The sequence below is a fragment of the Neodiprion lecontei genome, chromosome 2 (genome assembly GCF_021901455.1).
Source record: "Neodiprion lecontei isolate iyNeoLeco1 chromosome 2, iyNeoLeco1.1, whole genome shotgun sequence".
NCBI lineage: Eukaryota > Metazoa > Arthropoda > Insecta > Hymenoptera > Diprionidae > Neodiprion > Neodiprion lecontei.
In genome coordinates this window covers 28,769,176-28,794,081 of record NC_060261.1, presented here as the reverse complement: position 1 = coordinate 28,794,081, position 24,906 = coordinate 28,769,176, and the positions used below count along the sequence as shown (strand labels likewise).

General features: G+C 37.5%; 2 protein-coding genes and 1 long non-coding RNA gene across 3 annotated transcripts; 1 reads left to right on the top strand and 2 right to left on the bottom strand.

Annotated features, from left to right (window-relative positions):
- The first annotated feature begins 14 nt into the window (after positions 1-14).
- On the top strand, positions 15-1,429 carry LOC124292802. Its single transcript, XR_006902725.1, has 2 exons — positions 15-162; positions 1,316-1,429. It is a non-coding gene; the product is annotated as an uncharacterized LOC124292802 (long non-coding RNA).
- On the bottom strand, positions 771-23,682 carry LOC107225821 (von Willebrand factor A domain-containing protein 8). Its single transcript, XM_015666409.2, has 19 exons — positions 23,210-23,682; positions 22,758-22,838; positions 22,223-22,632; positions 21,991-22,155; positions 9,124-9,282; positions 8,429-8,668; positions 8,106-8,315; positions 7,490-7,650; positions 7,097-7,379; positions 6,036-6,737; positions 5,379-5,759; positions 5,046-5,197; positions 4,441-4,870; positions 3,036-3,793; positions 2,493-2,803; positions 2,155-2,406; positions 1,666-2,060; positions 1,228-1,466; positions 771-1,074 (listed from the first exon to the last, which is right to left on the bottom strand). The coding sequence occupies exons 1-19, from the start codon at positions 23,316-23,318 to the stop codon at positions 963-965; spliced, it is 5,550 nt and encodes a 1,849-aa protein (XP_015521895.2). The 5' UTR covers positions 23,319-23,682; the 3' UTR covers positions 771-962.
- LOC124292801 lies at positions 14,973-16,528 on the bottom strand. Its single transcript, XM_046730774.1, has one exon. The coding sequence runs from the start codon at positions 16,526-16,528 to the stop codon at positions 15,587-15,589; it is 942 nt and encodes a 313-aa protein (XP_046586730.1). The 3' UTR covers positions 14,973-15,586.
- Positions 23,683-24,906: the final 1,224 nt, after the last annotated feature.

The following is a 24,906-nucleotide window of genomic DNA, read 5'->3' as shown; positions in this document are numbered from 1 at the left end:
AGCTTGCAGAGCTTGCAGAGGGGTAGGTGGGGCGAGAATTCCAGCACGCATCGCTGCGCTGCGAGGAGAATCACCTGCCACTAGGCGCACTGGCGCGATAACTCTGCTGCGTGAACGCGACCGAGACTTTGCTATTTCGAAGTTCAATAAACGATATACCACGTACGTACAGATGTTTGATAAAGATTTGTGTATGTTTTGTATGCCGAAAGTCGACCTTGCTCGGTTTTTCGCCCACAAAACACCTTGTATTTCGCACTTACTTCCTTGTTTTATTTACGAACATGATGGAGGAAGACATTCACTTGAAACTACGTAACTATCTGACGACATTACGTGAGACCCTATGTACATAAGAATTATATGAAAACCAAGTGTTACTCTACTGCACTGATTAGAAAAATCACTGGGAGAGCTAAAATTAAGGTGTTTTTGACCGAAAACTCCTGAAAGATCAACTACGCATGCATACATTTTTATTTAATATCAAAATTGTCGCTAAAATCTTGTAGAACTGATTTTCTAGAATAGAAGACATTTCGCTAAATGCAAACTTTCTTTTTGTGTCATTTCGTGAGTAATGAAACTAATGGATCGGTTATACTCGTTCGTTTATACTCATTTTCCACACTGTTCCGGCACAGTATAGAGATTCAATTGGTTACATCTGAAAAAAGTCTTTCCCCAATTATCTACAAATGCGTATGCGCATGTACGTTAAGAATGTTTGATTTGAATTGAAGTGATCAGCTTGATAAATTAAATTCAACTTTAAAATTGAAACTGAGTATTAATATTGCAAATATATGAAAATTGATGTTGAGTACGTAATTGTGGACGAGATCTTGCAAAAATACAGTTTTCTGTACAGTACACACACGTTAGGTATAACAAGCATTATGTACAGTATATTCATATCAGCAGGATAATAAATTATAAATGGTAACATTGTGATAAATATTTTATCGAACCGTGCTCAACACAGAAGCAGCAAATATCTGTTGTAATATTTTGGGTATGTTCTTCAAATCCATGCAGATGAACGCCTTGCCAGAGGGCAACTTCTGCGTCAACCTGAAATCAATATACCATAAGTATACGTGCAGATGTGTATTTCAAGTGGCTACTGATATTGCCGGAACATAGTAAAAACAAAAAAGAACAGAAAACAATTTAAATCGGAAGTGATAGCTCTGTATGCTGCAGTTGATTTCACTAAAATCGAACCTTGTAGCTTGGTCTCCCAAAGAACCAATGAAAATAGCGTAAGCATTGATGTCAGTATTAGACGTCAGAACTTTGGAAAATCTTTCAGGTCGAATGCCATATCGTTCTAAATTTGCATCGGAGAATACGACAACGATGGATTCATCCGAATCTTCTTTTGCCAGGGATGATATGGCGTGCTGCGTTGCTTCCAATGTGTGATCACCGGACGCGCAAAATTGAGAATGTGCATGCATTGTCTGAAACATGCGAGAACGACAATAAATTATGTTAATGTTGCAGCATCTTCAACTTTATATAATTGTATACCATAATTCTTAAAATAACAAATATACTGCAAAAGCGACAAGATTGTCTAGATTTTTAATGGAAAAAGAAAAGGTCAATTGACATGAAGCTCCATTCGGTACCTTCCCTGAATGAAAACAATTTACTCACCTTGATCACCTCGAGTCGCTGTTTATTGTCCGTTGGTGGTTGAGTATGATGAACAAAAGTGATATGATAATCGTCTCCAGAGTGACCAATAATGTCATACTGGAATTTCCCTTCGTACCCATCAAAGGCCTCCATGACCATGATACAAGCCTCCATTTCTCGGTCCAGTCTACCATCGTAGCTGTTGAATCTGTACATACTACCAGAAACATCAACAATAAGTTTCAATCTCTTTGGCTTCAATTGCGGGGCGCCAATTTCAGGTTCTTTTTCAGCTCTTCGTCTATATATAGTCCTTTCTCCTGTCAATCCTTCAATCAATTTAGTGTCATCCAATTCACCCGACGTCTGATGTCTGCACCACTGACGCTCATTGCTCTTTGCCTGCAGACTTCCTAAAATTGTACAAGAACCATAATTGAAGTGAATAATTCGATTCATCAGACGTCCTTTCCCATTTCAGCATTTTACACATCGAATCAAACTTACCCAGAATCACCCTGAGTGCTTTCACTTCCTTATGAACTGCGTTGCTGAACTGGCTGTAAAGGTTGTGGTCATATTCACTCATTCGAATATCTTTTAGCCGCTGCTTGAACGCTTTAAGTCCCATTTCACGTGCAGCCTTCTTTACATGCTCAGGCACTGCATTTTTCTCTTCATCACTCAGCTGATGCACGGTATGTCCAGCATCCAGACGATAAGGACCCCCTTTACCACCGAGCCCAGCTGTATCTCTTCCTAAATAATTCGTAACATACGAATAGATAAACGTTAACTAATCATCTGCAATTGAAAATAAAACTGAATCGCCAATAAATACTTACCTCCGGTTCCGCCAGCCCAAGTATTGCCACCAACATGTGGTTCGTTTTTGTCATCAAGTTTTCCATGCTTCGGCCCACTCACATCCAGCCCAGAGTCTCTCTGCTTTGTAATTTGTAGGTATTCACCGTCACTGCCAACCATCTTTCGCCATGCACCCAGTGATTTTTCAATATTAAGCAACGACGTTTCCCACAGTCGGATACAACCACCAGCATCTATCGTGACCAGACCTTGATTCGAAGTAGGTGCTGCGTAAACTGGCAAGTTGGTAGTATAGAGCCACTGAGTCACTGCGGATACTTTAGCTGGCCTTTAATAAAAGGAAAATCAATCAGAAAAAAAGAAAAGTTGAAAAAATTAGTAGATTCGCCAACAATAAGACCCATTTCTTTGGTGGTGTAGATATATGAAATGTCAGAAATTTAAATTGCACTTCAGTTTTGGAATTTCGAATTCCTGAGTCTTGAAAAATAAAACGTTTTGTATCGCTACTAGAATATATAATGTTCAACTTTGATTCTGTATAAGAATATCTCACGTACTCCGGTATCGGTATGTAACGAAGTTTGCGAAGTCCAACATCAACGATCTCGAGATAGCCGGTGATTCCAGGCTGTTTTTTTCCTTCGGGGAGTACATCTGGCGGCACTTGTTCAGAGGAGACTGTTTTGATTATTTGACCACCATTAGACACGATAGGTGGTGAGAATCCCCTGACACGTCCATTCCGTGGCCAGTAATAAAGTTCGTTTGAGCTATCCAACTCTGGAAATCCAACGGCGATAGTTGCGTAGGTTGTATCAGTTGCCAGCAATCTATTAGGGGATTCTATCTTCTGCTGTAAAGCTTCACTCAGTATACTGTCCGCAATTTGTTCCGAGCTTCCACCGAGCAGCCACCCTGTCTTTTGACCGTCAAAACCAGTCAAGTCAACGTCTTTGAGTACGTTTGGACAGGGCAAAGATTCGGAGGTTTTTTCTAGCACATATTTTCCACTTGAAGTATCCTGAACTAGCCATTTACCAGGTGACGACAAAACGATTGAGTCTATGTTGAATGGCACGGTGATCAAGTACGCACTCATCGTTTTCAAGTCAACGACTTCAAGCTTATTTCCATTAGCGGCAAAGAAGACTAATTTATCGTCGGAACGCACTAAATCTGTCTTAAGCTTCCAGCTCAAATTTCCACCACTTCCTAAAGCTCGAGAGAAAGTTTCACCCGCAGATTCAAGGAATGATGATAATTGCAACGTACGGACTGCTCCACTCTCAGGGTTCACGGATAGAACGGAATTGGACTGTAAAATCCAGAACACACATATCAAGTGAAGAACTATCTGGATTGAAATTCTGGGTGTCTAGTACCAGTAGCATATCAAATTTCCTCGTACTTCCTGACAAATATATTTGTTTTTTTCAGAGTATATTTAAACTACCCTGACCGAACAAACTCACTTTTCTCATTCAAATTCAATAAATTGTACGCACATCTTTATTGTAAGCTGAAGCATTAAACCTTTTTTAAATTTAATTTAATTTTGCCCATGCTCTATTACCTAACATATCAATGAACATTAGTTCAAGAAGATACATCAGTATTTGCATTAAAGAAAATTATATCTAGCCATTAGTTTAATTCAGGAAAATATATTGAAGAATGTGAGTTGGTTTAAGTATTCGGTAATTGGTAAAATTTTACATTTCTCATGGAATAAACAAAAACGCAAGTTCGATTTAGGTATATACATACTTATTTGTACGCATTCGCCTTCCATATATAACGTAGTATGTACATACAGACTACAAGATTTTCCTTGGAGCGTTATTAACTGTGCGAGAATTACCTGACATTTAAGGGATTCCTGGAATTCCCTGACGCTACTCGCTCCGTTAAAAATTACTTTTTCGTAAGAATGATCGATGAAATGACTTAATTAAGACTTACAGTTTCTTCGTGCACCAAAATGTTTCCAGAGTTGTCAGATGTCATTGTGAACTGCGGCCTGTTACCACGAGCCGGACTGATCATTCCTTGTATCGAAATTTCGTTAATGTTTTCCGATTGCGAAGTCATACTAAATATGGAGAGAGGATTCGCTGTGAGAACATGAATCACATCATCAGAAGAATCCCCTTTTATGCCTGGGCTGATGGCCAAAGCAGCGACAGTCCCTGTCTCGCTTAATGGAACGGTCCAGTAGCTTTGAAGTTCCGTAAACCACGCTGACCTTGCCTCGATTCGATCCAATACGTGATTTCTTCTAACAGGGAAGGATGGAGCTTTATATTTGACGAAGCGTTCTTGAACGGCAAGGGTTTTTGGCCGATTAACGATGCTCCAACTTCCCGCAAACTTTATTCCTGGGAGGGATATTCTGTGGAGGAAAAGGAGAGTAAGCTAGAGACTTAATGATGTTTAAAAATGTTTATTGCTTACTGCTATTACTATTCTTAAAATTATAATTTACAAAATTACTTTTGTATAGAATTAATGTTAACCGTGTCATTTTATGGGACATTCATCACCTCGTAAATAAATACCAATCTTACTCTTTAGCTAAAGCCACGTTCTTTGCACTGGTGCCTAGTGGGATCCCATGCTTGTGCAGGACTGAAACAAGAGTCTCAAAAACTTCCTGGGTGTATCTGTCAAAGTCGAATACGTTCCGTACCACAGTACCCAGTGATTCATTCGGGAATTTCTGTAATAAGAAACAGGACTCACATGACTTCCAAGCTTCTCCAGAATTATTTGCAATTTATTTTGAAAACTTTGGTCAAATACGTATCAAGACATATCAAAGTCTGGATAAAAATGACTATGAATAATAAATTATTTTCACAAAATTCCAAAAGTTATGAGAAATGAACAGAGATTCATACCTGTAGGTGTTTGACAATGTTGACTACCTCTCTTGTAGAGTACGGATATGAAACCAGTCCTTGATCAGCCATACTTCTGAGCTCACCGAAGGCTTTGACTAGTTTCTGAATCACCTTGTCTTCAACATCTGGTCCGTACTTCTTTAGGAGTTGAATTTCGCTTTCAATACTAGGATTGTCAACAGAGTGTGTGCTAAAGAGATCTCCAAGGGCTCCAAAGAAGTCGTTTCCCAAGAATGGAAATCCCGGGCGATTAGCTAACACTATCATACGGAAATCTGGATGCATTCGTATGATTTTTTCTGATGTATTATCCATTGAAAGAGGTGGCACGATTCGGCGACCATCTGATAAAATCATCTCACCGGACTCGACCAACGTCTGTTGAATAAAGCAAAGTTTGTAATGATCGACTTTTAGAAAGTCATGAGTAGAATCTACACAAAATCGTTTTCTTTCAACTTTCCTGGAATTTTTTAACTTTACAGACTAAATTTATCTAGATTTCACACGATTTTGATTGTATTCATACATAATATGCAACAGACTTCTTTGAATGAATGAAAAATAGGAATTATAAGATACAACATTGAGAAGTTTGATGTTTTATTCGAATTTTCTGACTTTCACTAATTTAAGGCAAGGTTGTACGTATACCTTCAAAATGCACGTCACGTGAGTCGGAGCCTTATCAGCTTCATCAACAACGAGCACATGCCCAAGTTTGACAGCCTGAACAAGCGGCGAGTCTTCGTAAACAACAACACCGTCCTTGACCATGGGCTGAAGTGTTAAAGTTTGAACAGTAGTATCCCTGTGAAGCTGAATATACTCCCTTGGTCTGTTCATCAGCTGCAGAAGCCGGTCGATGATCTTATTTTTACCAACACCCTGGTTACCCACAAGGAGTATATTTTCGCCAAGTGTAAAATCCTGGAGCAGATGCTCGAGCAGTGCAACATGCTGTGGAACGTCGTAAAAAAGCACATCCGGAACCTTGGTCAAGGCTTCAGTCTTGTACCTTTGCACTGTTGTCTCGCCGATTTTGACAACATCACCAATAACTTCGCATTTAGCAGTGAGAGAATGAGTCTCTTTTTTCGAGGTCTGGATACCAACAGCGGCTAGACTATCTTCTAAGGCCTGTTTCGGTATTGCTGGTAAAAAACGAGCCAAACAAGCCCTCTGCACTGCGTCGTAAGCGTTGTCATCACGGAACTTTTGCATTCTATTCGCTATTCTGAGAAGTTGTCGAGTGCTGAGTGAACTAGCCAGAGACTGCAGAGTCGGATCCGATGAAGATCTTAGATTGTGTGTCAGCTTCACAACGTCAAGCAATGGTTTGCTGCTCGTGCCATACTGAAAGATAATAAAATATTGAACTGCTTACAGGAATGAGCTTGATAAACCTGTTCATAAACTAGATGTCATGAAAAAAAGAATCTGTTAAATCTGCACAAGTGAAATACAGTAACGTATAACGAATAATAAAAAAGCTGGTAGATGTAAAATACAGTGTAGGACAAAAACAGGATTTCAGAACGCGCATTTTCGAACCTATTTTAGTAATTTGTTTAAGCTTTCTAATAAATTGCAATTCCTCAGAGGTAGCTTCGACTCTACTTTGTAAACTTTTTCAACTCCTGAACAATAATTGACACTTGATTTTGTGGACAAAAGACGAGTTACAGGATAACGCATAATAATCTAATACATACCTTTGCTTCTATTATATGTATTTCTTCCGATTCGCCTAAAGGCCGCATTTCATGGAACAAAAACAAACTGAGCAGCTCGGAGTTTAACCACTGGCCGGACGCGGTGTTGAGTACAGGGGGTTCAGCTAATGCGATTATTCTAAAGGAAGGATGGATTTTGAATATTCCCGACATGGCAAGATCCTCATCAGATTTTTGCTCATCTTTCTTCACCTCCTCGTAGCGATCGGCCCTGATCAATCGCTTACCATCATGTAGTTGAAGCTCTCGGTCGTGAACTAGTCTGAAAGTAAATATACCTTCTGCTCAATCCTTAGGTTCTTCGAAAGAGAAACGATGTTAAGACTGAACACCTGTAGCTTTTTTTATCAGTTCAAGCTGCATACTACTTACCTATACACAACGGCTAACGTACTCGGATGTATTCTGTGAATTCCATCGAGGATGGCCAACTTTCCGTCCAGAGCTGCTTGAACCAATGGAGAATCGATCCATACCGTGTCGCCATTAGGCAGTGTAGTCCGTTGCTGGATGAGATCCCTAGAAGTCATATCCTGAGAAAATATTTATCATTTTCAACCTGAAACGGTAGTTTTTGCTGCTGAATAAAATTTTGCCTCGTTACTATGCTGATGTGAGACATTTTACATGACTTAAGCATTGATTTGTATGTTTTGTTATAGTTACATATTCTTTAGATCATTATTTTGCCGAATCTAAATTTAAATCAATCTGAAATATCTTAAATTGCACCATATGATAAAAATTGTGTAATCAAAAATCTGATCATGTTTGTGAGCTCTTACCAAAAATAAGCTTGACATCATGAAAATTTGAATCGATTAATGAAACAAAGAATAGAGAAAACTATGTAGACTCCGGAAGATTTCTAAAAAATTGGTGGTTGAAGGAGAAATAAGTGGTGAAAATTTTGGGCAACATTTAAACACATTGAACATTATTGGCAAATTCGATGAAATGATTACAATGAAGAATTTAAACTTCTTGCCTGATAAAGTACAATGGGTTCGATTTGATATCCCAAAATTTGCGCCAGTCTTTTCACTGTTGTAGATTTTCCGCAACCCTTTGGCCCTATCAGGCAGAAATCAGTGGCTAAGTGCGACCGCATCATTCGAGCTAAGAGATTGCTTTGGTAATTTGTTTCGACAAACTCAGATCGAGTGTCGACTAGATTCTTTGCAGAACCTGCTGGGACCTGTAACGGAATATAAGGCATTAATGAAATTGTCCTGCAAAAAATGATGATCAATATTTCAGAATAACAAATGCGTAACGAAATGAGACAGTAAATTGTACAGCTTAACTTACCTCAAAAGTCAATTCTGAGGAGTGATTGTTCTCTAGACGAACTTGAGCGGAATTGTGACTCGTAATCTCTGAGTTGAGAATTCGCAGATTTGTTGATCTTTTCTTAGCAGTTGACGAGTCCAGTAAACCAAAAGTCTTCAGAATATCTTCTACAGCGTCTCTGCCTTCTTTGCCGAGGAAGAGTTTGTAGGGATAAAGACTGTAGAAAGCATCGTATGGTTCGAGAACCGGAAAACTATTCTGCAGGAATTAGAATTCAAATAAACGAAATGTTGTTTATTCATAATCTAAAATTCGAACATTTTGTGATCGCTAGTGAAATTTATAAAATGGTATTCACTAATTTTATCAAATTTGTATTATTTTTTATGAAATCTCAATGCAGTCCCCAAAATCTTTTAAATCTCGTCAAATTCTCTCAAAATGAGGGCTTTGTCAAATCGTGTTACGAAAAAACTCAAAAGAATATATAAAATTCTCAAGAAATGAGGTTCCATAAAATTTAATGGAATAAAAGTAGAACAGTTTATAAAATTTCTATTAAATCTTTTGTTCATTTGATGTGAGATGAATGACCTGCATCAAGTATCTGCTTCAAAGTAAAAGTGTTGAAAAGTAAAAAAAATTAAATGTTCATTGCGATGGAAATTATTATCGAGAGATGAATCCAGACTAAACTGGACGTAATTACTCACCAAAATTTTTGCGACGGCCGAAAGATTGTCTAATGGAAAATCTGGAAGCCCAAGATTGACGGCGTCGTCGGTGACGAGTGCATGGCAGCATGACAAAAGCTGCGACAATATCGCACTATCGACGTCCGGAGCGATCGCCTTTAAACTTTCCAACTGATCCTGTAATTCAAAATATGTTGACTTCATTTTTGTTCACTTTGTCTTTCCATCGTATCAGACAAGAGAATCATATCACTGTCCATTTAATCTCATACAGACGTCCAGAGAAATTTCTAGTTGCGGTTACTATACAGTCATCGAAAATTTTCATTTTTTACTATAATCGAAAAATATAGTTCTGGTACAAAGTGAAAATAATCTAGTAACCAAAACCAGAGAATCCGGTATGAGTTACTGTTTTTTGTTTTCTTATGCTCATTCGCATTATATATTCCTGTAACTATTGCGATAATTTGACGCTCGTGCAACAATAAATTAATTTTAAAGCCTTATTTAACCAAAAAACTGTACCATTGACAAGTATAATTAATTAATTACGTTAAATATTTACAGTTATACTACATTTTCTTGTAATTCGAACAATGTTCAAACCATTATCGTAACGATACACATTCTACTAGAATTTCATAGCAACTATATCGAAATGCAATCTTTCTCTGTGCAATTTAAAACGGTCAAAGATGAAATCGACTGAGTTAGAAACGGTATTAGAATAGTATTCTCCGAGTTCGTGATTCCGTGTGTGGAATGCTGCTGGCTAGCGTCGAAAACGATAATAATCTGAGGTGATTAACATCAAGAGTAGGTTTCCGGGTAGAGTGGAAGAGCTTTTAGCCAAGTACCGATCCGCACGCGATCCGAACGGAATGCCTCCGATTCAATTCGCAAAGTTTCAATTGGACCAAATACAGTTTGCACGCTGGGTAAATTCCCGGCTTCGTACAAATGGAGTGCATTTCACAAAATTGCTAGAAATTTACTCTGCAGAGTAAACTGCAGTGGCAAAAAAGTGATTGAAACGCCACGATTTTGTAATCCTGGAAATTTCCCTTTCGTATTCACGTTCCTCGTTCATATCTAAACATTCAAGATATTCTATTTCAGACATTCACTTATAAATCAATTCGAATGAGTACATAACGTATAACGTACGTATACTTGGTGAAAAGTTTTGTTTTTATTTTATTTTTTTTTTTTATTCAAGACTCAATTTTCGGCAGGCAACATCAAGTCAACAATACGACCAAGTATATGTTGTATCGTGAGCTGAATGTAAAACTACCTGACGCCAGATTGATGCGATGAATTTTTGTTTTAAATATATTGGATTTAAGTTTATTTTATAAAAAGACACTGCAATAACTTTAAAATATCAGGCGACTATCTATATGATACAGAATTTGTTTCGTGCATCGATAAAACTAATTGGCAATTAAAAACTTTTTACGTTTCTTATGTGCACTGAACTATACGAGGTAGATACGTATATTACAATGACTTGTACTCAGCACGAAGTTATTTATTCTTTCTTTTGTTATCAATATTATTATTATTATTATTACCATTATTTAAAAATAATTTCAAGTTACCGAGTGGATGGACAAAGTTTTAAAACTATTTTGAAAGAGTAATGGAGATAAAAATATGTCACCGTGGAAACGAGGTTGGAAGTTGAACGCGTTTAGCAATTGCAAAGTGTATCAAAGTCTTACCTGTACATATTTTCTACTTAGAAACATTGAGCACAATTTCTACCCTGAATCACGCGACATGCAGCTAAGCAAAGACACGTAGAGTAATAATTTTCTTGAGATACAGGCGGAAGTAGAAAATTTATTTCTGCAGACGTTAGAATTCTGAAATTATGCCGGTATTCTGAACAGACGACATCCAACGCCCGAATTACTCTACAGGGTTAATTCGTACATCTACCAGCAATCCCGGTGGAAATAATAAAACGTGACTAGAGTGTGAATTTCGCGATGAAAAAGAAATGAGAAAATACGATTTGCTACGAGCTTTGAACGAGGTCAATTTATTCCAGCGACATCTTATCACGCACGACGAAGTCGTTGCGATCCGTGAAAAAGGTAATGAAGAGTAGATAGAGAAAAAAAAAAGAAGTAAAAAAGCGACATTATCGTAAGCTCAGCGAAGACGACGGGCGTCCGGGTGTCGGATAACAATTTATCCTGAATCAACGTTATCACGGTATGGCAAAGTTCTACGTCGCATTATCCCTTCTAATTTTATCTTTTACTTTTTTCAGCGTCACACTATATTACCAGAGAAAAAAATACTATCACGAAGCTGTAGACATAGATCAGAGCAACAATTTCAAAGTAGCCAATTATTTTCTCGTTGCTAATAAATCAAAAGTTTACAATATGATCAGGATAATTGAAATGCGAAATATTCAGTGATTTGTCATTTGTGATCGCATGATATAGTTTAGTTAGAACATGAATAATGAAAATTTGGATGAAAAGTTGGTCGAAAATTTCAAAAATCGCATATTCTTCAGTATAAATTCTAAACTTTGAGACGCCGGGTTTCCGATCAATCGAAACTTTGTTGTTTCTTCAAAGTTTGATTTCTTTACTTCAAGTTGCGCCACCAAATAATTCGGGATTAAGCGCTTTCGGAACTTTTTAAATTCGGAACTTCATCGCCACCCCTTATGAAAAAAAAGATGATCACAGAGCAGGTAAATTAAAAACAAATTGCTTAAACCAAACGTGAGGCAAGATTATAAAATTGACAACACTGCGAGATAAGTAAGAAAATAGTATCCACAAAATTTAAGGCCAACAAAGTTCGTATTTGAGGACATTTGCTTAACATATCATATATGAAGTCGTGGAATCAAGGTACTGCGAGAGAAACCTTTTACTTTGTCTAAAAGTTGTGTATTATTTTCCGAAAGGTCAATTGCAGCTTTCATTTTTTAAATAAACACTAAATAGCAAGCTCGAAACTCAGCTACCGATTACTTTTAGCGTCGTAGCCAGCGATGCGAACCAAAGAACGAAAAGTAGCGACAAATGTTGCGTGAGAATTCGGTCTTTAACTCGTCTACTGCAGCAGTGCGTGAGACGTACCTTAACTTGTGATATATTGGTTTCACTGCTTCGACGTTGCCATGAGAATAAAATAATACATATAAATACACACGTAGCTTTCCACTTTAGGTCACGAAGAAAACTGGAAAGCTTTAAGCAACAACATCGGCAGTTGTACGGTGAACTGCGCTGAGAGAAATTTTTACCACAATCGAAAAATATAGTTCTAGGTAGAAAATGAAAATTAGTTTTCTAGCTGTTACTGAACCTCACAAACTGATTTTGCGTCGCAATTACCAAAAAAAGAATCGACGATAGCGCAAAATGGTTAGGCGTACCTCGTTTTTCGTAATTCCAACAATATTCAAACAATTTTTTTAACGATACCTGTTTTACGCAATTTTTCTAGTTATTGTAACAAATGATATTTTTCTCAGTGTGTCAAAGATAATACGTAGTATTTGCCTCACGAACATCGAAAAACGCATTTTCACATCGTTGTAATTAATCCACGCGTGAAAGAGATTCTGATTTATCGTTAGTCTGTTTCATTCTCTAACGAGTCGAAAATGGAATTGATCGACTTCCGCTAAACTTATATCTTCTACCCTGACATTGCAGGGTGCAGGTTTCGTGGATATAAATAAACTTGACGTGAACTCGAAGAACTTGAACCCCAAAAATTACACATCTTTTGATTAGGATCTTTCGAAAATACGAGTCGAACCGGATAATTTTTATTTCGTTCGAACGGAAGTTAGTCGTATTGAAAACGATCCAGTTCAATGAAAACCAATTATCTAACAAGTCGAGACTCGCATGAACGTCTCTAGGAAGTTGTTCTTTCAAACCTATTATTCAGGTAAAATAGTTTTGTAAAAGATAAAACAAAAACGTTGGATACATTTTGTTTTCAGTTATGAAATATTGTGAGAAACGATCCAAAACTTATTCAATTTTAAATATTTAACTACGGGTTATCGATTACTAATGAAATTGTAAGCGCGGTATATAACAGTATCGAAAATGAAAAACGATGAAACGTTTCGGTGTATTCGTTAAAACATCATGACGGACAGTTAAATTGAAAGTATGTAGGAGCGACGAGATCCCGGGAGACTTTTTGCAATTATCCCGAAGATCGACAATTTATCACGCGTGTGCTAAACACAAAAAAGATATCCAAGATTACAGTTTATTCGAAGTACATACCGGTTAAGCTTCGGTGTTCAAAATCAATTATTGATTCCTGGCAATTGTTAATTAGCAGATACAGGGTTAGAAATACATATGCCTAGTCGATAAAACGATGCGTCCAACTTCCGTCCCAGATTACACATTTATTTCTGCGAATACAAGCACAAGTTGTGAAAGTGTTAGAAAAGTGATTAGTCTGAAAGGTTTATGAAAAGAAGAAGGTAAAAGCGCCTGTCGACTTTAGAATTAAACAGTATAATCAGACCAGGTTTAATTTATATTCAAGGGATTTCTCATTCACTGCAGGCAACGTGGTCATGTATTATAAATACCGCAAGCATTTATTGCGGAAATGAAAGATTATACGCGCGCGTCAAGAAATTAATTGTAAGTATATTTTTCACTTTACTCACGCAATTCTCAGACATTCATCAGAAAAATTGAAGGCTCTGTTAACTTCCAATGAACGTTTGAAACGAGACGACACTCGGTGTTGGGTTACGTAAAATTAAATAAGAACTTCGACTTTTCGGAGAAAAAAATTTGTGCGGAGGTTGGTAAGTCACGAATCAATACTTTTTCGCATATTTCATTACAAGATAGTCGCGTAGTAAAGATTAATCAAAATCACAAGAACTAAGCTGTGAAGATTTTCGTAAAAATGGAGGAAACAAAAAATATAAAAATTATAAACCAGAGGCGAAATGTAGACTTTTCATTTCAAATCAATTTAAAGTTCGTTTAATTTCTACCAGAAGTAACTTTTTGTATCATATTGGTATTGATAAACATTCGATATTTCAAAAAAGCACGTGTATAACAATTTCCACTGAAAAATAAGCAGAATTTAATTTACTATTGATGAAAAAAACCTGTTTCAATGAATTTGTGGAAAATAGTTTTGCCAACAAAGTAAGTCATTGTGAATTGAAATCACAAGATTCTAGATACTAGATTTTGACATACCTTAGAACGATATTATATAATTTTCTTAGGTACTTTTGTTTCTTGATTTTTCACGAAAATCATTTCAACTTCCGAATATGTACACAGAGAAATTTTTAGTTCCGGTCAATCATTAACTATTTTCATTTTTTACCACAATCGAAAAATACAGTTCTGTGTATAAAATGAAAATTAGTTTTGTAGCTGTTACCGGAAAGTCTAGTATCCGTTACTATTCTTTCTCATTACGATCGCTGTTACTATATTTTCTTGTAACTGTTGCAAAAATTTAATGATTGTGCAACAATAAATTGACGTTAAAGCCTTATTTAACTATAAAAGTACAGTAAACCGAACAAACTGATTTTGCGTTGCAATTACCAAAAAAGGATCGACAATAGCGCAAAATGGTTAGGCGTACCTCGTTTTTCGTAATTCCAACGATATTCATACAGTTTTTTTAACGATACTACAAGAAATGAAATTTTTCTCAGTGTACATAAATTTGATGAATTCTCAATGTTCGACTATCTCGTAATTGAATTAAAAAAAAGTTATCAAATTTATTCTGCTCACCAACCTTCTTAACGAATAAAGTGTGCGATATAGGAGTATAAATTTACCTTGACGACGATTCTGACGAAATTCCGAATTGACGTATCTGCAGCGCATCGCGGACATTTGATTGATAAAAAATTAAACGTAAAGCGTGACGCGTCGCAATTACGATATCCTCTTCGCACAAACGACGAACATCACGGTGTACATAATTGACTTTTGGTTCAGTTTCTCAGTCTATAATAACGGGGTATTTAAATGCGCCGGAAGTATAGCTGCAACCATGAATCCACCAAAGCGTTGACGGAGAACGGGATAAAGAAGCAATAGCCATACAAAGCGAGAGAGCGAGAGAAAGAGAGAAAGTAGAGTCGATATACATTCCCCGAACACGAAGGCTTCGAAGCATATTCTTGCGAGTGGGTCGCAAAGGGTATCAAGTTTCTCCAAACTCGAGGCTCATTCGCCACTGTAATCAAGTATATCAAACAGCCGAAACTGTTGCGAAACTTTCCGTTGTGGCTATAAAGATGTGTAAAGAAGATGATGTATCTACAACTATACAACGAATTGAATCGTAACACACACTTTCTCTCATATCACAAGTGATCGATGTCTCTCCTTGTACTCTCCTATTTATTATCGCCACTATCATCACTATCCTTAAGGCTCTCCTTAGCGACTAAAAGAAATTAACAAGCTCAAGACTCCTGACCCGGCCTCCGCTGCTCGTAGAGAGACTCAATGGAGGAGAGAATTTTCTCACTCGGTGACAAAGTCGGCATGAATATATGAAGCTGCGGTTTCCTTGGCGGAGACCACAGACTCTGCTTGTTCCGAGCCTCTCCTTCAACCGGCATCGACTCCTCGATATTCTTCCCCGAAGAGTTCGTCAAACGATCGACAAAGTAGGAGCGAACAACCGGGACTTCCGGTCCTGGAGATGCGCAGATTTCACGCCGACAATTGTCCCGATTAACCGGGATCGGCGTCCCCCCCTTGTTCCTCTCTCCTACCTCCTCGACGTTCGTCCGAAGCGTGTAATTCTGCACGATGATCCTCTCCTTTGGTATAACGGCCGAGCTTCCTCGTCTGCGAGTCGCAACTTCCGGTGAACTCTTGCGCGTCTCGTCCTTCCGATAGTCGCCACCGCGTCCCGACAGATCGAGCCACTGCAAAACACGCTCGGACAGCGAGTTATCCTGAATTTCCGGTAACCGAGAACCGCCTTCCGGGTCTCCGAGGACCGTGCAGACCGAGTCGCTCCGCTTCTTCCGGTTCTCGACGCCTCTCGAGACCCTCGGTGACTTCGGATCCGGGGTACCGGAAGTCGCACCCCGTTCCTCGTCCTTCGGCAGGAGCAAATTAGACCCCGAACACGGCGCCGATGGTAGATCGTTCCGGTCGACGACCACTCGCAGTTTCACCAGACACTCCCGGAGGTCGTTCACTTCCGGAAAGTAGTCCTGGTCCCGGTAGTTTACGCTCCTGGATGTCGTCGGGCGGGAACGCTGACGGGTTCGCAGACTCGTGTGGCTCTGAACCAGAGGATCGTCCGGTGATAATATCGCGTGACGAACTCCGTCCACCCAAACTGTTCGCACGGAAATCGGTCGCTCTGAGGATGACCAGATGGCAGGCATTTTTAACGACATTTCATCCGCGGCGTTGGTCGATCGATGGTACAAACGGAGGGTGAGATGAACTGGAAATGTCTTTGGTTTTTGGTCTGATTATAGAATGTGAGGACGATTCTTTCGCTCTGGTTTTGGCAACTTATTCGCCAATTGTCATTTGAAAAGGCACACTAAGTGGTGGAGGTTTTTCGTAACCCGGAGCACACCAAAATAAATTATCCATATCTATCCATCTATGTCTATTGGATTCTTGAACTTTGGATTTTCTCGTCTCTTGCAAAATAAACCTAGGACACCAGTGAGGTGGAACAATATCTTCAGCTATAACATATGTTTTCAGAATCTTTTGATTGAATGAGTAAAATTCGAGAATTTATAGTAGAAATCTGGCCAAAAATTGTTTTGCAATCTCGTGACAACCACGTCACACGAATAATTTTCACGAACAACGTTCGTTCTTTCAGTTTTCTCTCGCTATCATTCGACTTATTGACGTTCGATCATTTAAACGTAGCTTAATCCCTTGAACGGCAGTGACGCGATGCGGCGCACATTGTTTATTTTGTAATTGCCACGAACGATTTTCGCACAATTTGGTACTCAGGGGTTTTCGAGGTCGCTCTTTATTAATCTACCCTTGAAATTAAGGAATTTAAAATGGTGAATCCACTATCGTGGACCAAAATGAAAAATTGTTTGAAAATCGGATGAAAATCGGTACTCGGGGGGTTTTTGAGGCCGCTGAAAACGTGAAATAGTTGGGATGAAATCTCAGAGGTTTTATGCGTCCCAGAATGTGCAAGCCAAAATGAAGAAACTTCAAATAGTGGATCAAATATAGTGGCTCAAAAATACTTTTCTTCTCATGGCGTGTCACGAGTAATCAGTTTTCCATTTTAGTCCACCATAGTTTATCAAACTATTTGAGTTTTGAAATTTTGAGTGGAGATTCGGAAGCAGCGATCTCAAAAACTCCTGAGTGTGGATTTTCATTCGAATTAAATTAATTTTGACTTTTGATCCGTTATACTGGATCCGCGATTTTGAATTGTTTAATTTTGACCTTGAATTCATAATTCGCGACCATATCCTTAGATGTTACGTTTCATTATAATAGAAATACTTTGTCTTTCCGCGCTTCGGGGACAGACAATAAAATTCTTCTTGCCGCCCAAGGTGTTAATTCATAGTGATTCTGAACTTAGTTCACACGACAGACTAGAAGAAAATAATTTTTCTTTATGAAGCTCAAAAATGGTCGCTGTGCAAAGACCAAACGATGAGAATGTGACTTTGTATAAGTTATTCTTTTTTGGTAAGTAATTATATAACCTGCACTGGCGCTTTTAGATAAATTTTACGCGACAGGGTATGTTTTTGGAGTAACAATTTAAATATTTAGTTCTTCATTACAATACGTTTACGGTTTGCGGATGAAAAAATTAAGACTTTTCAGGACCAATTTCGGCTGAACAGAAAATTAAGAAGAGCAATGAAAAATCCACGCGAGTAGAAATAATTTTTCTTGTAATTAATATTCTCCATCAACTAAAGTGAACTCGCAAAATCGGCATGTCAAAATTCTTTTCAAAACAACGTTTACGTTAAGATACATATTTCAAAACTTCCAAAGTCCCAACTCATAATCCACAAAACAAGTCCAACTCGATGACAAACCATAATGACACACAGAGCTTATAACCATTAATTCCACAAAAACCATCGAAAATGAACATCAATTTTTTACTTCTTTATTAGATTCGCGTTTATTCGTGTTTTAACCGCATTTTATTCTTCGATTTTTCTTTTCCTTCAGAGTAAACGGATTCGTTTTACACAATTCGAAATAAAAACAAAACGTTCTTGCTATACACAGTACCCCTCCTCTTCTCAAAATATAGCTGTGTTTTCTGCTGCGTCGTTGTGAGAGATTCAAAAAAATAAAACAAAAAAAATCAAGAGTGACAAAAAAAATTGGGCAATTTAAAAAGGTAGAAAATGGAAAAAGGGTTAAAAAAAAAACAAAAAACAAAAAACAAAAACAAAAAACCAAAAAAAAAAAAAAACAACAGACAACAACAACACTCAAGGCTCGTGTATCGACTCGGTTTTACGCGCTTTTCTAAGCCGGTAAACGGAACTGGATATTGTACTATTGTCGTCAGTCAACGACGGCGGAGGAACTGAAGAGACGATGTCATACGGCGAGGAGATCCCTCCGTCGCGACGACGGTTACCGGGAGGCACGCGATCACGGCCGCGACGTCTGTGACCGTCGCTCTGACGCGGGATCGGCTTATGTACTTTCCGACAACCACCCCCAATGGGGTATGTTAAACCTCCCTACCCTCCCCTACCTTCGGTCCAACTTACCGTAACCCTAGTTTCCCCTTCGCCTTATCTTCGCCGCCTAACCGAGCGGTAAATTCTCCCGATTCGCCCGGACGGAAGTAGAGGAAATCGCACGGGAACGCAGACTGAAAAAGTTTATACAGCGCTGAAGAGGGGCGATCGGTGATCACCCTTGGCCCAGAAAAATTAATTGGAGAAATTTTTAGTTCCGGTTACCGCTCAGTCTTTGACTATTTTCATTTTTTATAACAGTCGAAAAATATAGTTCTAGGTAGAAAATGAAAATTAGTTTTCTAGCTGTTACCGGAAAGTCTGGTATCCGTTACTGTTCTTTCTCATTACGATCGCTGTTACTATATATTCTTGTAACTGTTGCGAAAATTTAATGCTTGTGCAACAATAAATTGACGTTAAAGCCTTGTTTAACTAAAAAAGTAGAGTAAACCGAGCAAACTGATTTTGCGTTGCAATAACCAAAAAAGGATCGACGATAGCGCAAAATGGTTAGGCGTACCTCGTTTTTCGTAATTCCAACAATATTTAAACAGTTTTTTAATTATACCTGTTTTACTGAATTTTTCTAGTTACTATGACAAATGAAATTTTATTCAGTGTATACATGCACCAGGGTTACCATTGATTTTAAATTGTGAAATGACATGAATTTTCCAGTTTTTTTCCACGTCCGAAATTGTCATTTTTTCAGATACACTTTGCGCCGACAAACGTATGAATAATGAACGCAATCGTTTAATAGAACTTCATCAATCGTATGTTATTTGTTTTGAATTCTTTGCAATTCGTTCAGGTTCATGATGAGCTTCGTTTTTTTTTTAAGGAATTGTAGATAAAATACCATATAATAATTATTTCAAATTTTTCATTCATCTGATCGTTATTCTCACGTTCATTTATTACACCTTGCCGACAGTTTTCACTACGGGTATTTTGACAACACATCGGGAAAGGACTTTTGTCGATCGACAAAAAGGCAATAGTTCCGTCACAGAGGCGCTAAGAATCGTTGGGTAAATTAAAAAATGATCCGGCAATTCAGATCACGGCGGGGTACGAAATAAAGTTATTATAAGACTGTTATACTTGATGTGACACGTACAGCTTTTTAAGGGTTTTGTCGCCGTTGGCGTGCCTGAAACTCCGTACGGCCGGGTAGAGGGTTGAAAAATAACACCTGTCGCCAAACGACAGCATCTAATTACTTTATTGTTATACCCACTAGCGGCAACTGTAGTCCCTCTTCAAAACGTGCGATACAAGTTGACAAAATATTCCGGTGATCGACGCTTGCGAAATAAATGCAGCAACTTTATTATTCGTTCATTTGTCTTCAAAAAAATTTTCAATTTTTTTTTTTTTGATTCTTTCCCCCCTCTCTATTATAACGACGAAATTTGGTTTGGTATTAGAATTACCAATTGAATATAATGACTTGAGTTAATATTTTTTTTTTAATTTACGATAGATATAATGCCAATATGCGAATTTGATTGCAGAAATACTACTGCAGGGTGAATTCGGCGAGAGATATTTATAACCATCTATATATTTGTAGATAACGCATTCGTGTTTCCTAGATATTAGCTGCTAATGAGAGTTATTTTCAAGGGGCTTTGTGCTTGATGGAATCAGGCAATATAGTTGATTGAGATTTCTACAATTCTAGGACTTCAAGTCGCGATTGCGAATAAACTAAACGAACTTTTAATGAAATTGCTCGGCCCCTTATAGTATACCAATCCCTAAAGTTATTCACAGACTGTATGTATACATATATAAATGCTATTTAAACAAATCGTATTTTCTTCGCAGCAATTAGTCAACTTTTCCAATTACATTTCGGCTGATATTCAAATCGTTCTCTCACGTTTGTAAACGATGAATAGTATTCGGTAAAGTTAATCAACGTACATCACGAATCACGCCCAGAATAAAGTCAACGCTTCAAATTTGGGATCCAGCATATCTTATTTATCATATTTAATTATGAAATTTGATTGTTTTACATTTTTTTTTACCCTTGTTAACTTGATGTTGCGATATAAAAATCCCACAGTTTAACCCTTTAAGTCATAGCGGTGAGTATTCTTTCAACATATTTCTTTGCAATTTTGTGCTATTTCTGGTAGTATACTAACAGATTCTCTATACTCTAGAGTAATTATTGCGATAAAATGTAGGATATTATTGTTACAAACAAATTGATTGTAAAAAATCATGTAAATTGAAGGCATAATTCATTTCCGAGAAAGTTACCCTCTACACATATGAATGTTGTACTTAATTTATAAATTTTAGGATCGCTTATTAAGAATCTGAAATCAGATTTTGAAAATTCAAGATGACGGATCTAGTATGGCGGACGAAAATTTGTTTTTAAATTGAATCGGGAGAAACAAACTCTATCCAGAGCTTTTAAATTACGAATCTGATATCCAATTTTGAAAATTCAGTATGGCGAATCCAATCAACGACCCCTAAAACCCCCGCATAAAGTTTTTTTGACTGAATTTGATCAATTTTAAATTATTGTCCGCCATATTGGATCTGCCATCTTGAATTTTTGCAAATTGATTTCAGATTCATAATCAGCAACCTCAAAAACCATGGAATACTATCTAGTTATGAAAATTGACTCAGCACAATAATGTGCGACTCAAAGCATTAAGCGATGTATTTTGAGTTTAATTATTTTTATAATTCGTGTAAAATACACCCTTTTTTCTAGCACTATATTATGTGCTTTCACACATTTATGGAATATGAATCGTTATATCAATTTAAATTGTCGTTCCAAGTAATTAAAAATTTTTAATGCACAGTCAACCGACAAAATTAAGGAATCAGAATATTTTCAATATTTATCAATCTTTATGATTGAAATTTTTTTAATTAGAACACAGAGCATTTAGAAATGAGGAGGTTAAAACCTTTGAAACTTTTCAATCATTCGTCGTATAAGGAAGGACGGAAAATAAAAAATCTGAGTATAAAATTAATACCTTCGCTACTTCTAGGCATAAAAACATAATGCGATTCCACAAAATCTGAAGAGTTTCAAGTCTGAATGGGGAAAATATTTCAGTAAAAAAACTCACCTTAAATGAAGTTTGAGGAATGTGTCGAGCTTGGAATCGTGATCTCAGTGGTGGATCAAGGGGATGTCCAGGATACCGAGAGGAAGGTAGGCCAAGGGCAACGACTCGAAAGTCTTCGCTGACACGTACAAGCCTCCAAGAATCCAATTCCTCTTTAGTATGATTCTACGTAAATCATTGACAGGTCTTAGATCCTCACACGAAAAATGCACACATGAAATTTTGAATTTACCTGCAGAAGCTTATCGTACCGCGAAGCAGGGACGAGGAATCTACCATCTTCTAAGTGCATCTCGCGATTCTCAAGCAGATTATTCAAAACTGGAAGAACATTTCTTTCGGCCTTTTCCACACCCTCCAAAATTAGGACTCTGCCGTTGACGGCGGCTCTTACTGCTCCCTGATCCTTGTAGTTGGCAGTCCCGCGCTCGATCTCTCTACGCTGTTTCAGGTCTGCCTCCGTTGTATCTCGAGATAAAGATATGAACTCGGCCTCTCTTCCCGTCAGCTCCAGATACGCCAGAGCCAAGGTGCGCCTTCTTGGGCCTGGACCACCGACCAAAAATATGTCCTGTCCTAACAGATCCTTTTGAAGCATCCATTTCAGATGTCGTAATTCTTCTTGACTCGATTCCCCAATTACTGAGTAAACCAGACAAAAACACCAAAATTTATTCTGGAATCAATTCTTCAAGCTTAAAGAATGAAAAAAAATCACTCCTAACAAATGCTGTATAAATTAGCAAATAAAAATTGCTTGAACTTACGATATTTTCGTGGAACGTACTCAGGATTCAAACCAGGTTTCACTTGCTTGGAAACTTGTCCGATTGTCACAACGGTATTGCCTAGAACATGAAAATAACGAAGGTACAGACAAGAATTATGTATCAAAATCGAGTTGAAAAATTACATAAATTCGGTTATTAATGCCTGCAAAAGTAATATCCCTCTGCAGGTACTAACAATGATAATTATCAAGAATTACTATTAATTGTAATAAATCATCGAACAGTTAACATCTGATATTTTGAAACTGGAATTAATTTTCCAAAGCGGACAGTTTGCGATTACAATTTTGAGACCAATTGCAAAGTGACACGAAATGCAATGTTCATCGTCCGCAAGTTGACAGAACGACCAACACGTTGCACGTTGTTTATCAGTTGATCAGCGTTCTGTAAACGAAACAAATGATGAATGAAACATCGAGACTTACCGGATTTACAGCGAATAAAAGATGCGAGGTTATGGTCGATGTTTCTGGTTCGATCAAGGACTCTATTTATAGCCGACAAACCACGATGACAGTACCTTGATCTGAACATCTTAACATATCCTAAAACTGTTATAACCCTAATACGACTTGTTACGTAGTTTCGTTTATCAGACTATGCACTCTTTACACAAATATTAGCGGTCGACAATCACCGAACACTCTTTCACAACATTGGTATTCTGACAAAATATAACCTGCTCATGAAAATCACCGATAAAAAGCTAACTCATTATGACATTTAGACGTGGACTAGTTATTTTTAATCTTTCTCACGAAGTCCGATATAACATCGCCATACCAAGTCCGAAGGTCACCTAATTCGAACAAAATTAAAAGTCCGTCTAACGTAACTAATCGCTGCGCCGCTCGTGCACATGTTTCAGATTAGATTCAGAATTCAGATGGCGAGTGATTAGGTAGCAGTAATGTAATGTGCTGTCATTGTGCAATCACAGTCGAGAATGGTGCTGCCATCTCGAAACATTCGATAAAACTACAATACGAGGGTCATTTGTTGCCCGGTTAGCATGGTTTGATTAAAGTTACGGTAACTTTGGAACTTCAACTGTTTGAGTCAGCGATTTTCAAATAAGATTACGAAGGTGTTGAACTGAGTTATATTCTTCAGTCAACGACGGAGTATTTGTTGAAATGAAAGTTACAGTCAAGGCTGTAGTTTAGAAGCGTTCCAAGTGTCTAAAAAACTGCGAAAAAACCACAGAAGCGCTTCATCACGGTTCACCGACATCACGAAGTTGAGTGAACTTCCGTGCGATAACCATGACTTAATATTAACATCGTATTATGCAGTACTTATTGTATCGTGGAACCAAACTGTTAATACACCCTTTGACGTGAAGTAGACTTTCATTGATCCATATTTTAACGGTTGAATCATCCTATTACGTTTACGAATGATTTCATATTGTAGAAAATGTAACATTAGTAGGTACGTACGAAGTATGTAGGTATGTGCTGCAGTAAGGCCACATCAGTACTCAATACTGACAACAAGACAATTTCAAACAAAAGTAGGTTTCGTAGATAGGTAAATCTCGTAATTTTAGCGGAGGTATTTCAATATTCTACAAAATTGAATTGACGTGAGAATGAAAACACTTTATTCAATACCTTCGTATCGTATGATTACGTGTAAACATTAAATGTATAATTTTTACATTGTGTTTCATATTTCAATAATAAGATCGGTCGAATTGGTCAGTTTTTGTGGCAGAACATTCATTGTCACCAGTTTATATATTACTTTCCAAGACTAAACGCGAAAATATGTATTGTTGAAAATATTGCACTTGTGAAAGGTTTAGTTAGGTATGAAAGCAGTTATCCTTTACCGTGTAATGTGTACGTGTTGAAGAAAATTAATAGAAAATCAAATGGTTACAATTGAATTATTAATGTAATTGATAACTCGATGACAATATTGTTTCAAAAGTCGATGTTTTCACGTTGAGCCACTTTTTTGTAAATTTTTATTTCGATAAAAAGAATTTTTCCTGGTATAAAAATCGCCAAGCCTGTTAAGCATCAGAAACACTAGAGTATGTCAATACATTGAAACAAGGTATAATTTCAAATAACTAATTACATGTTTTCCAGAGCACAGGTATAACTGTCAA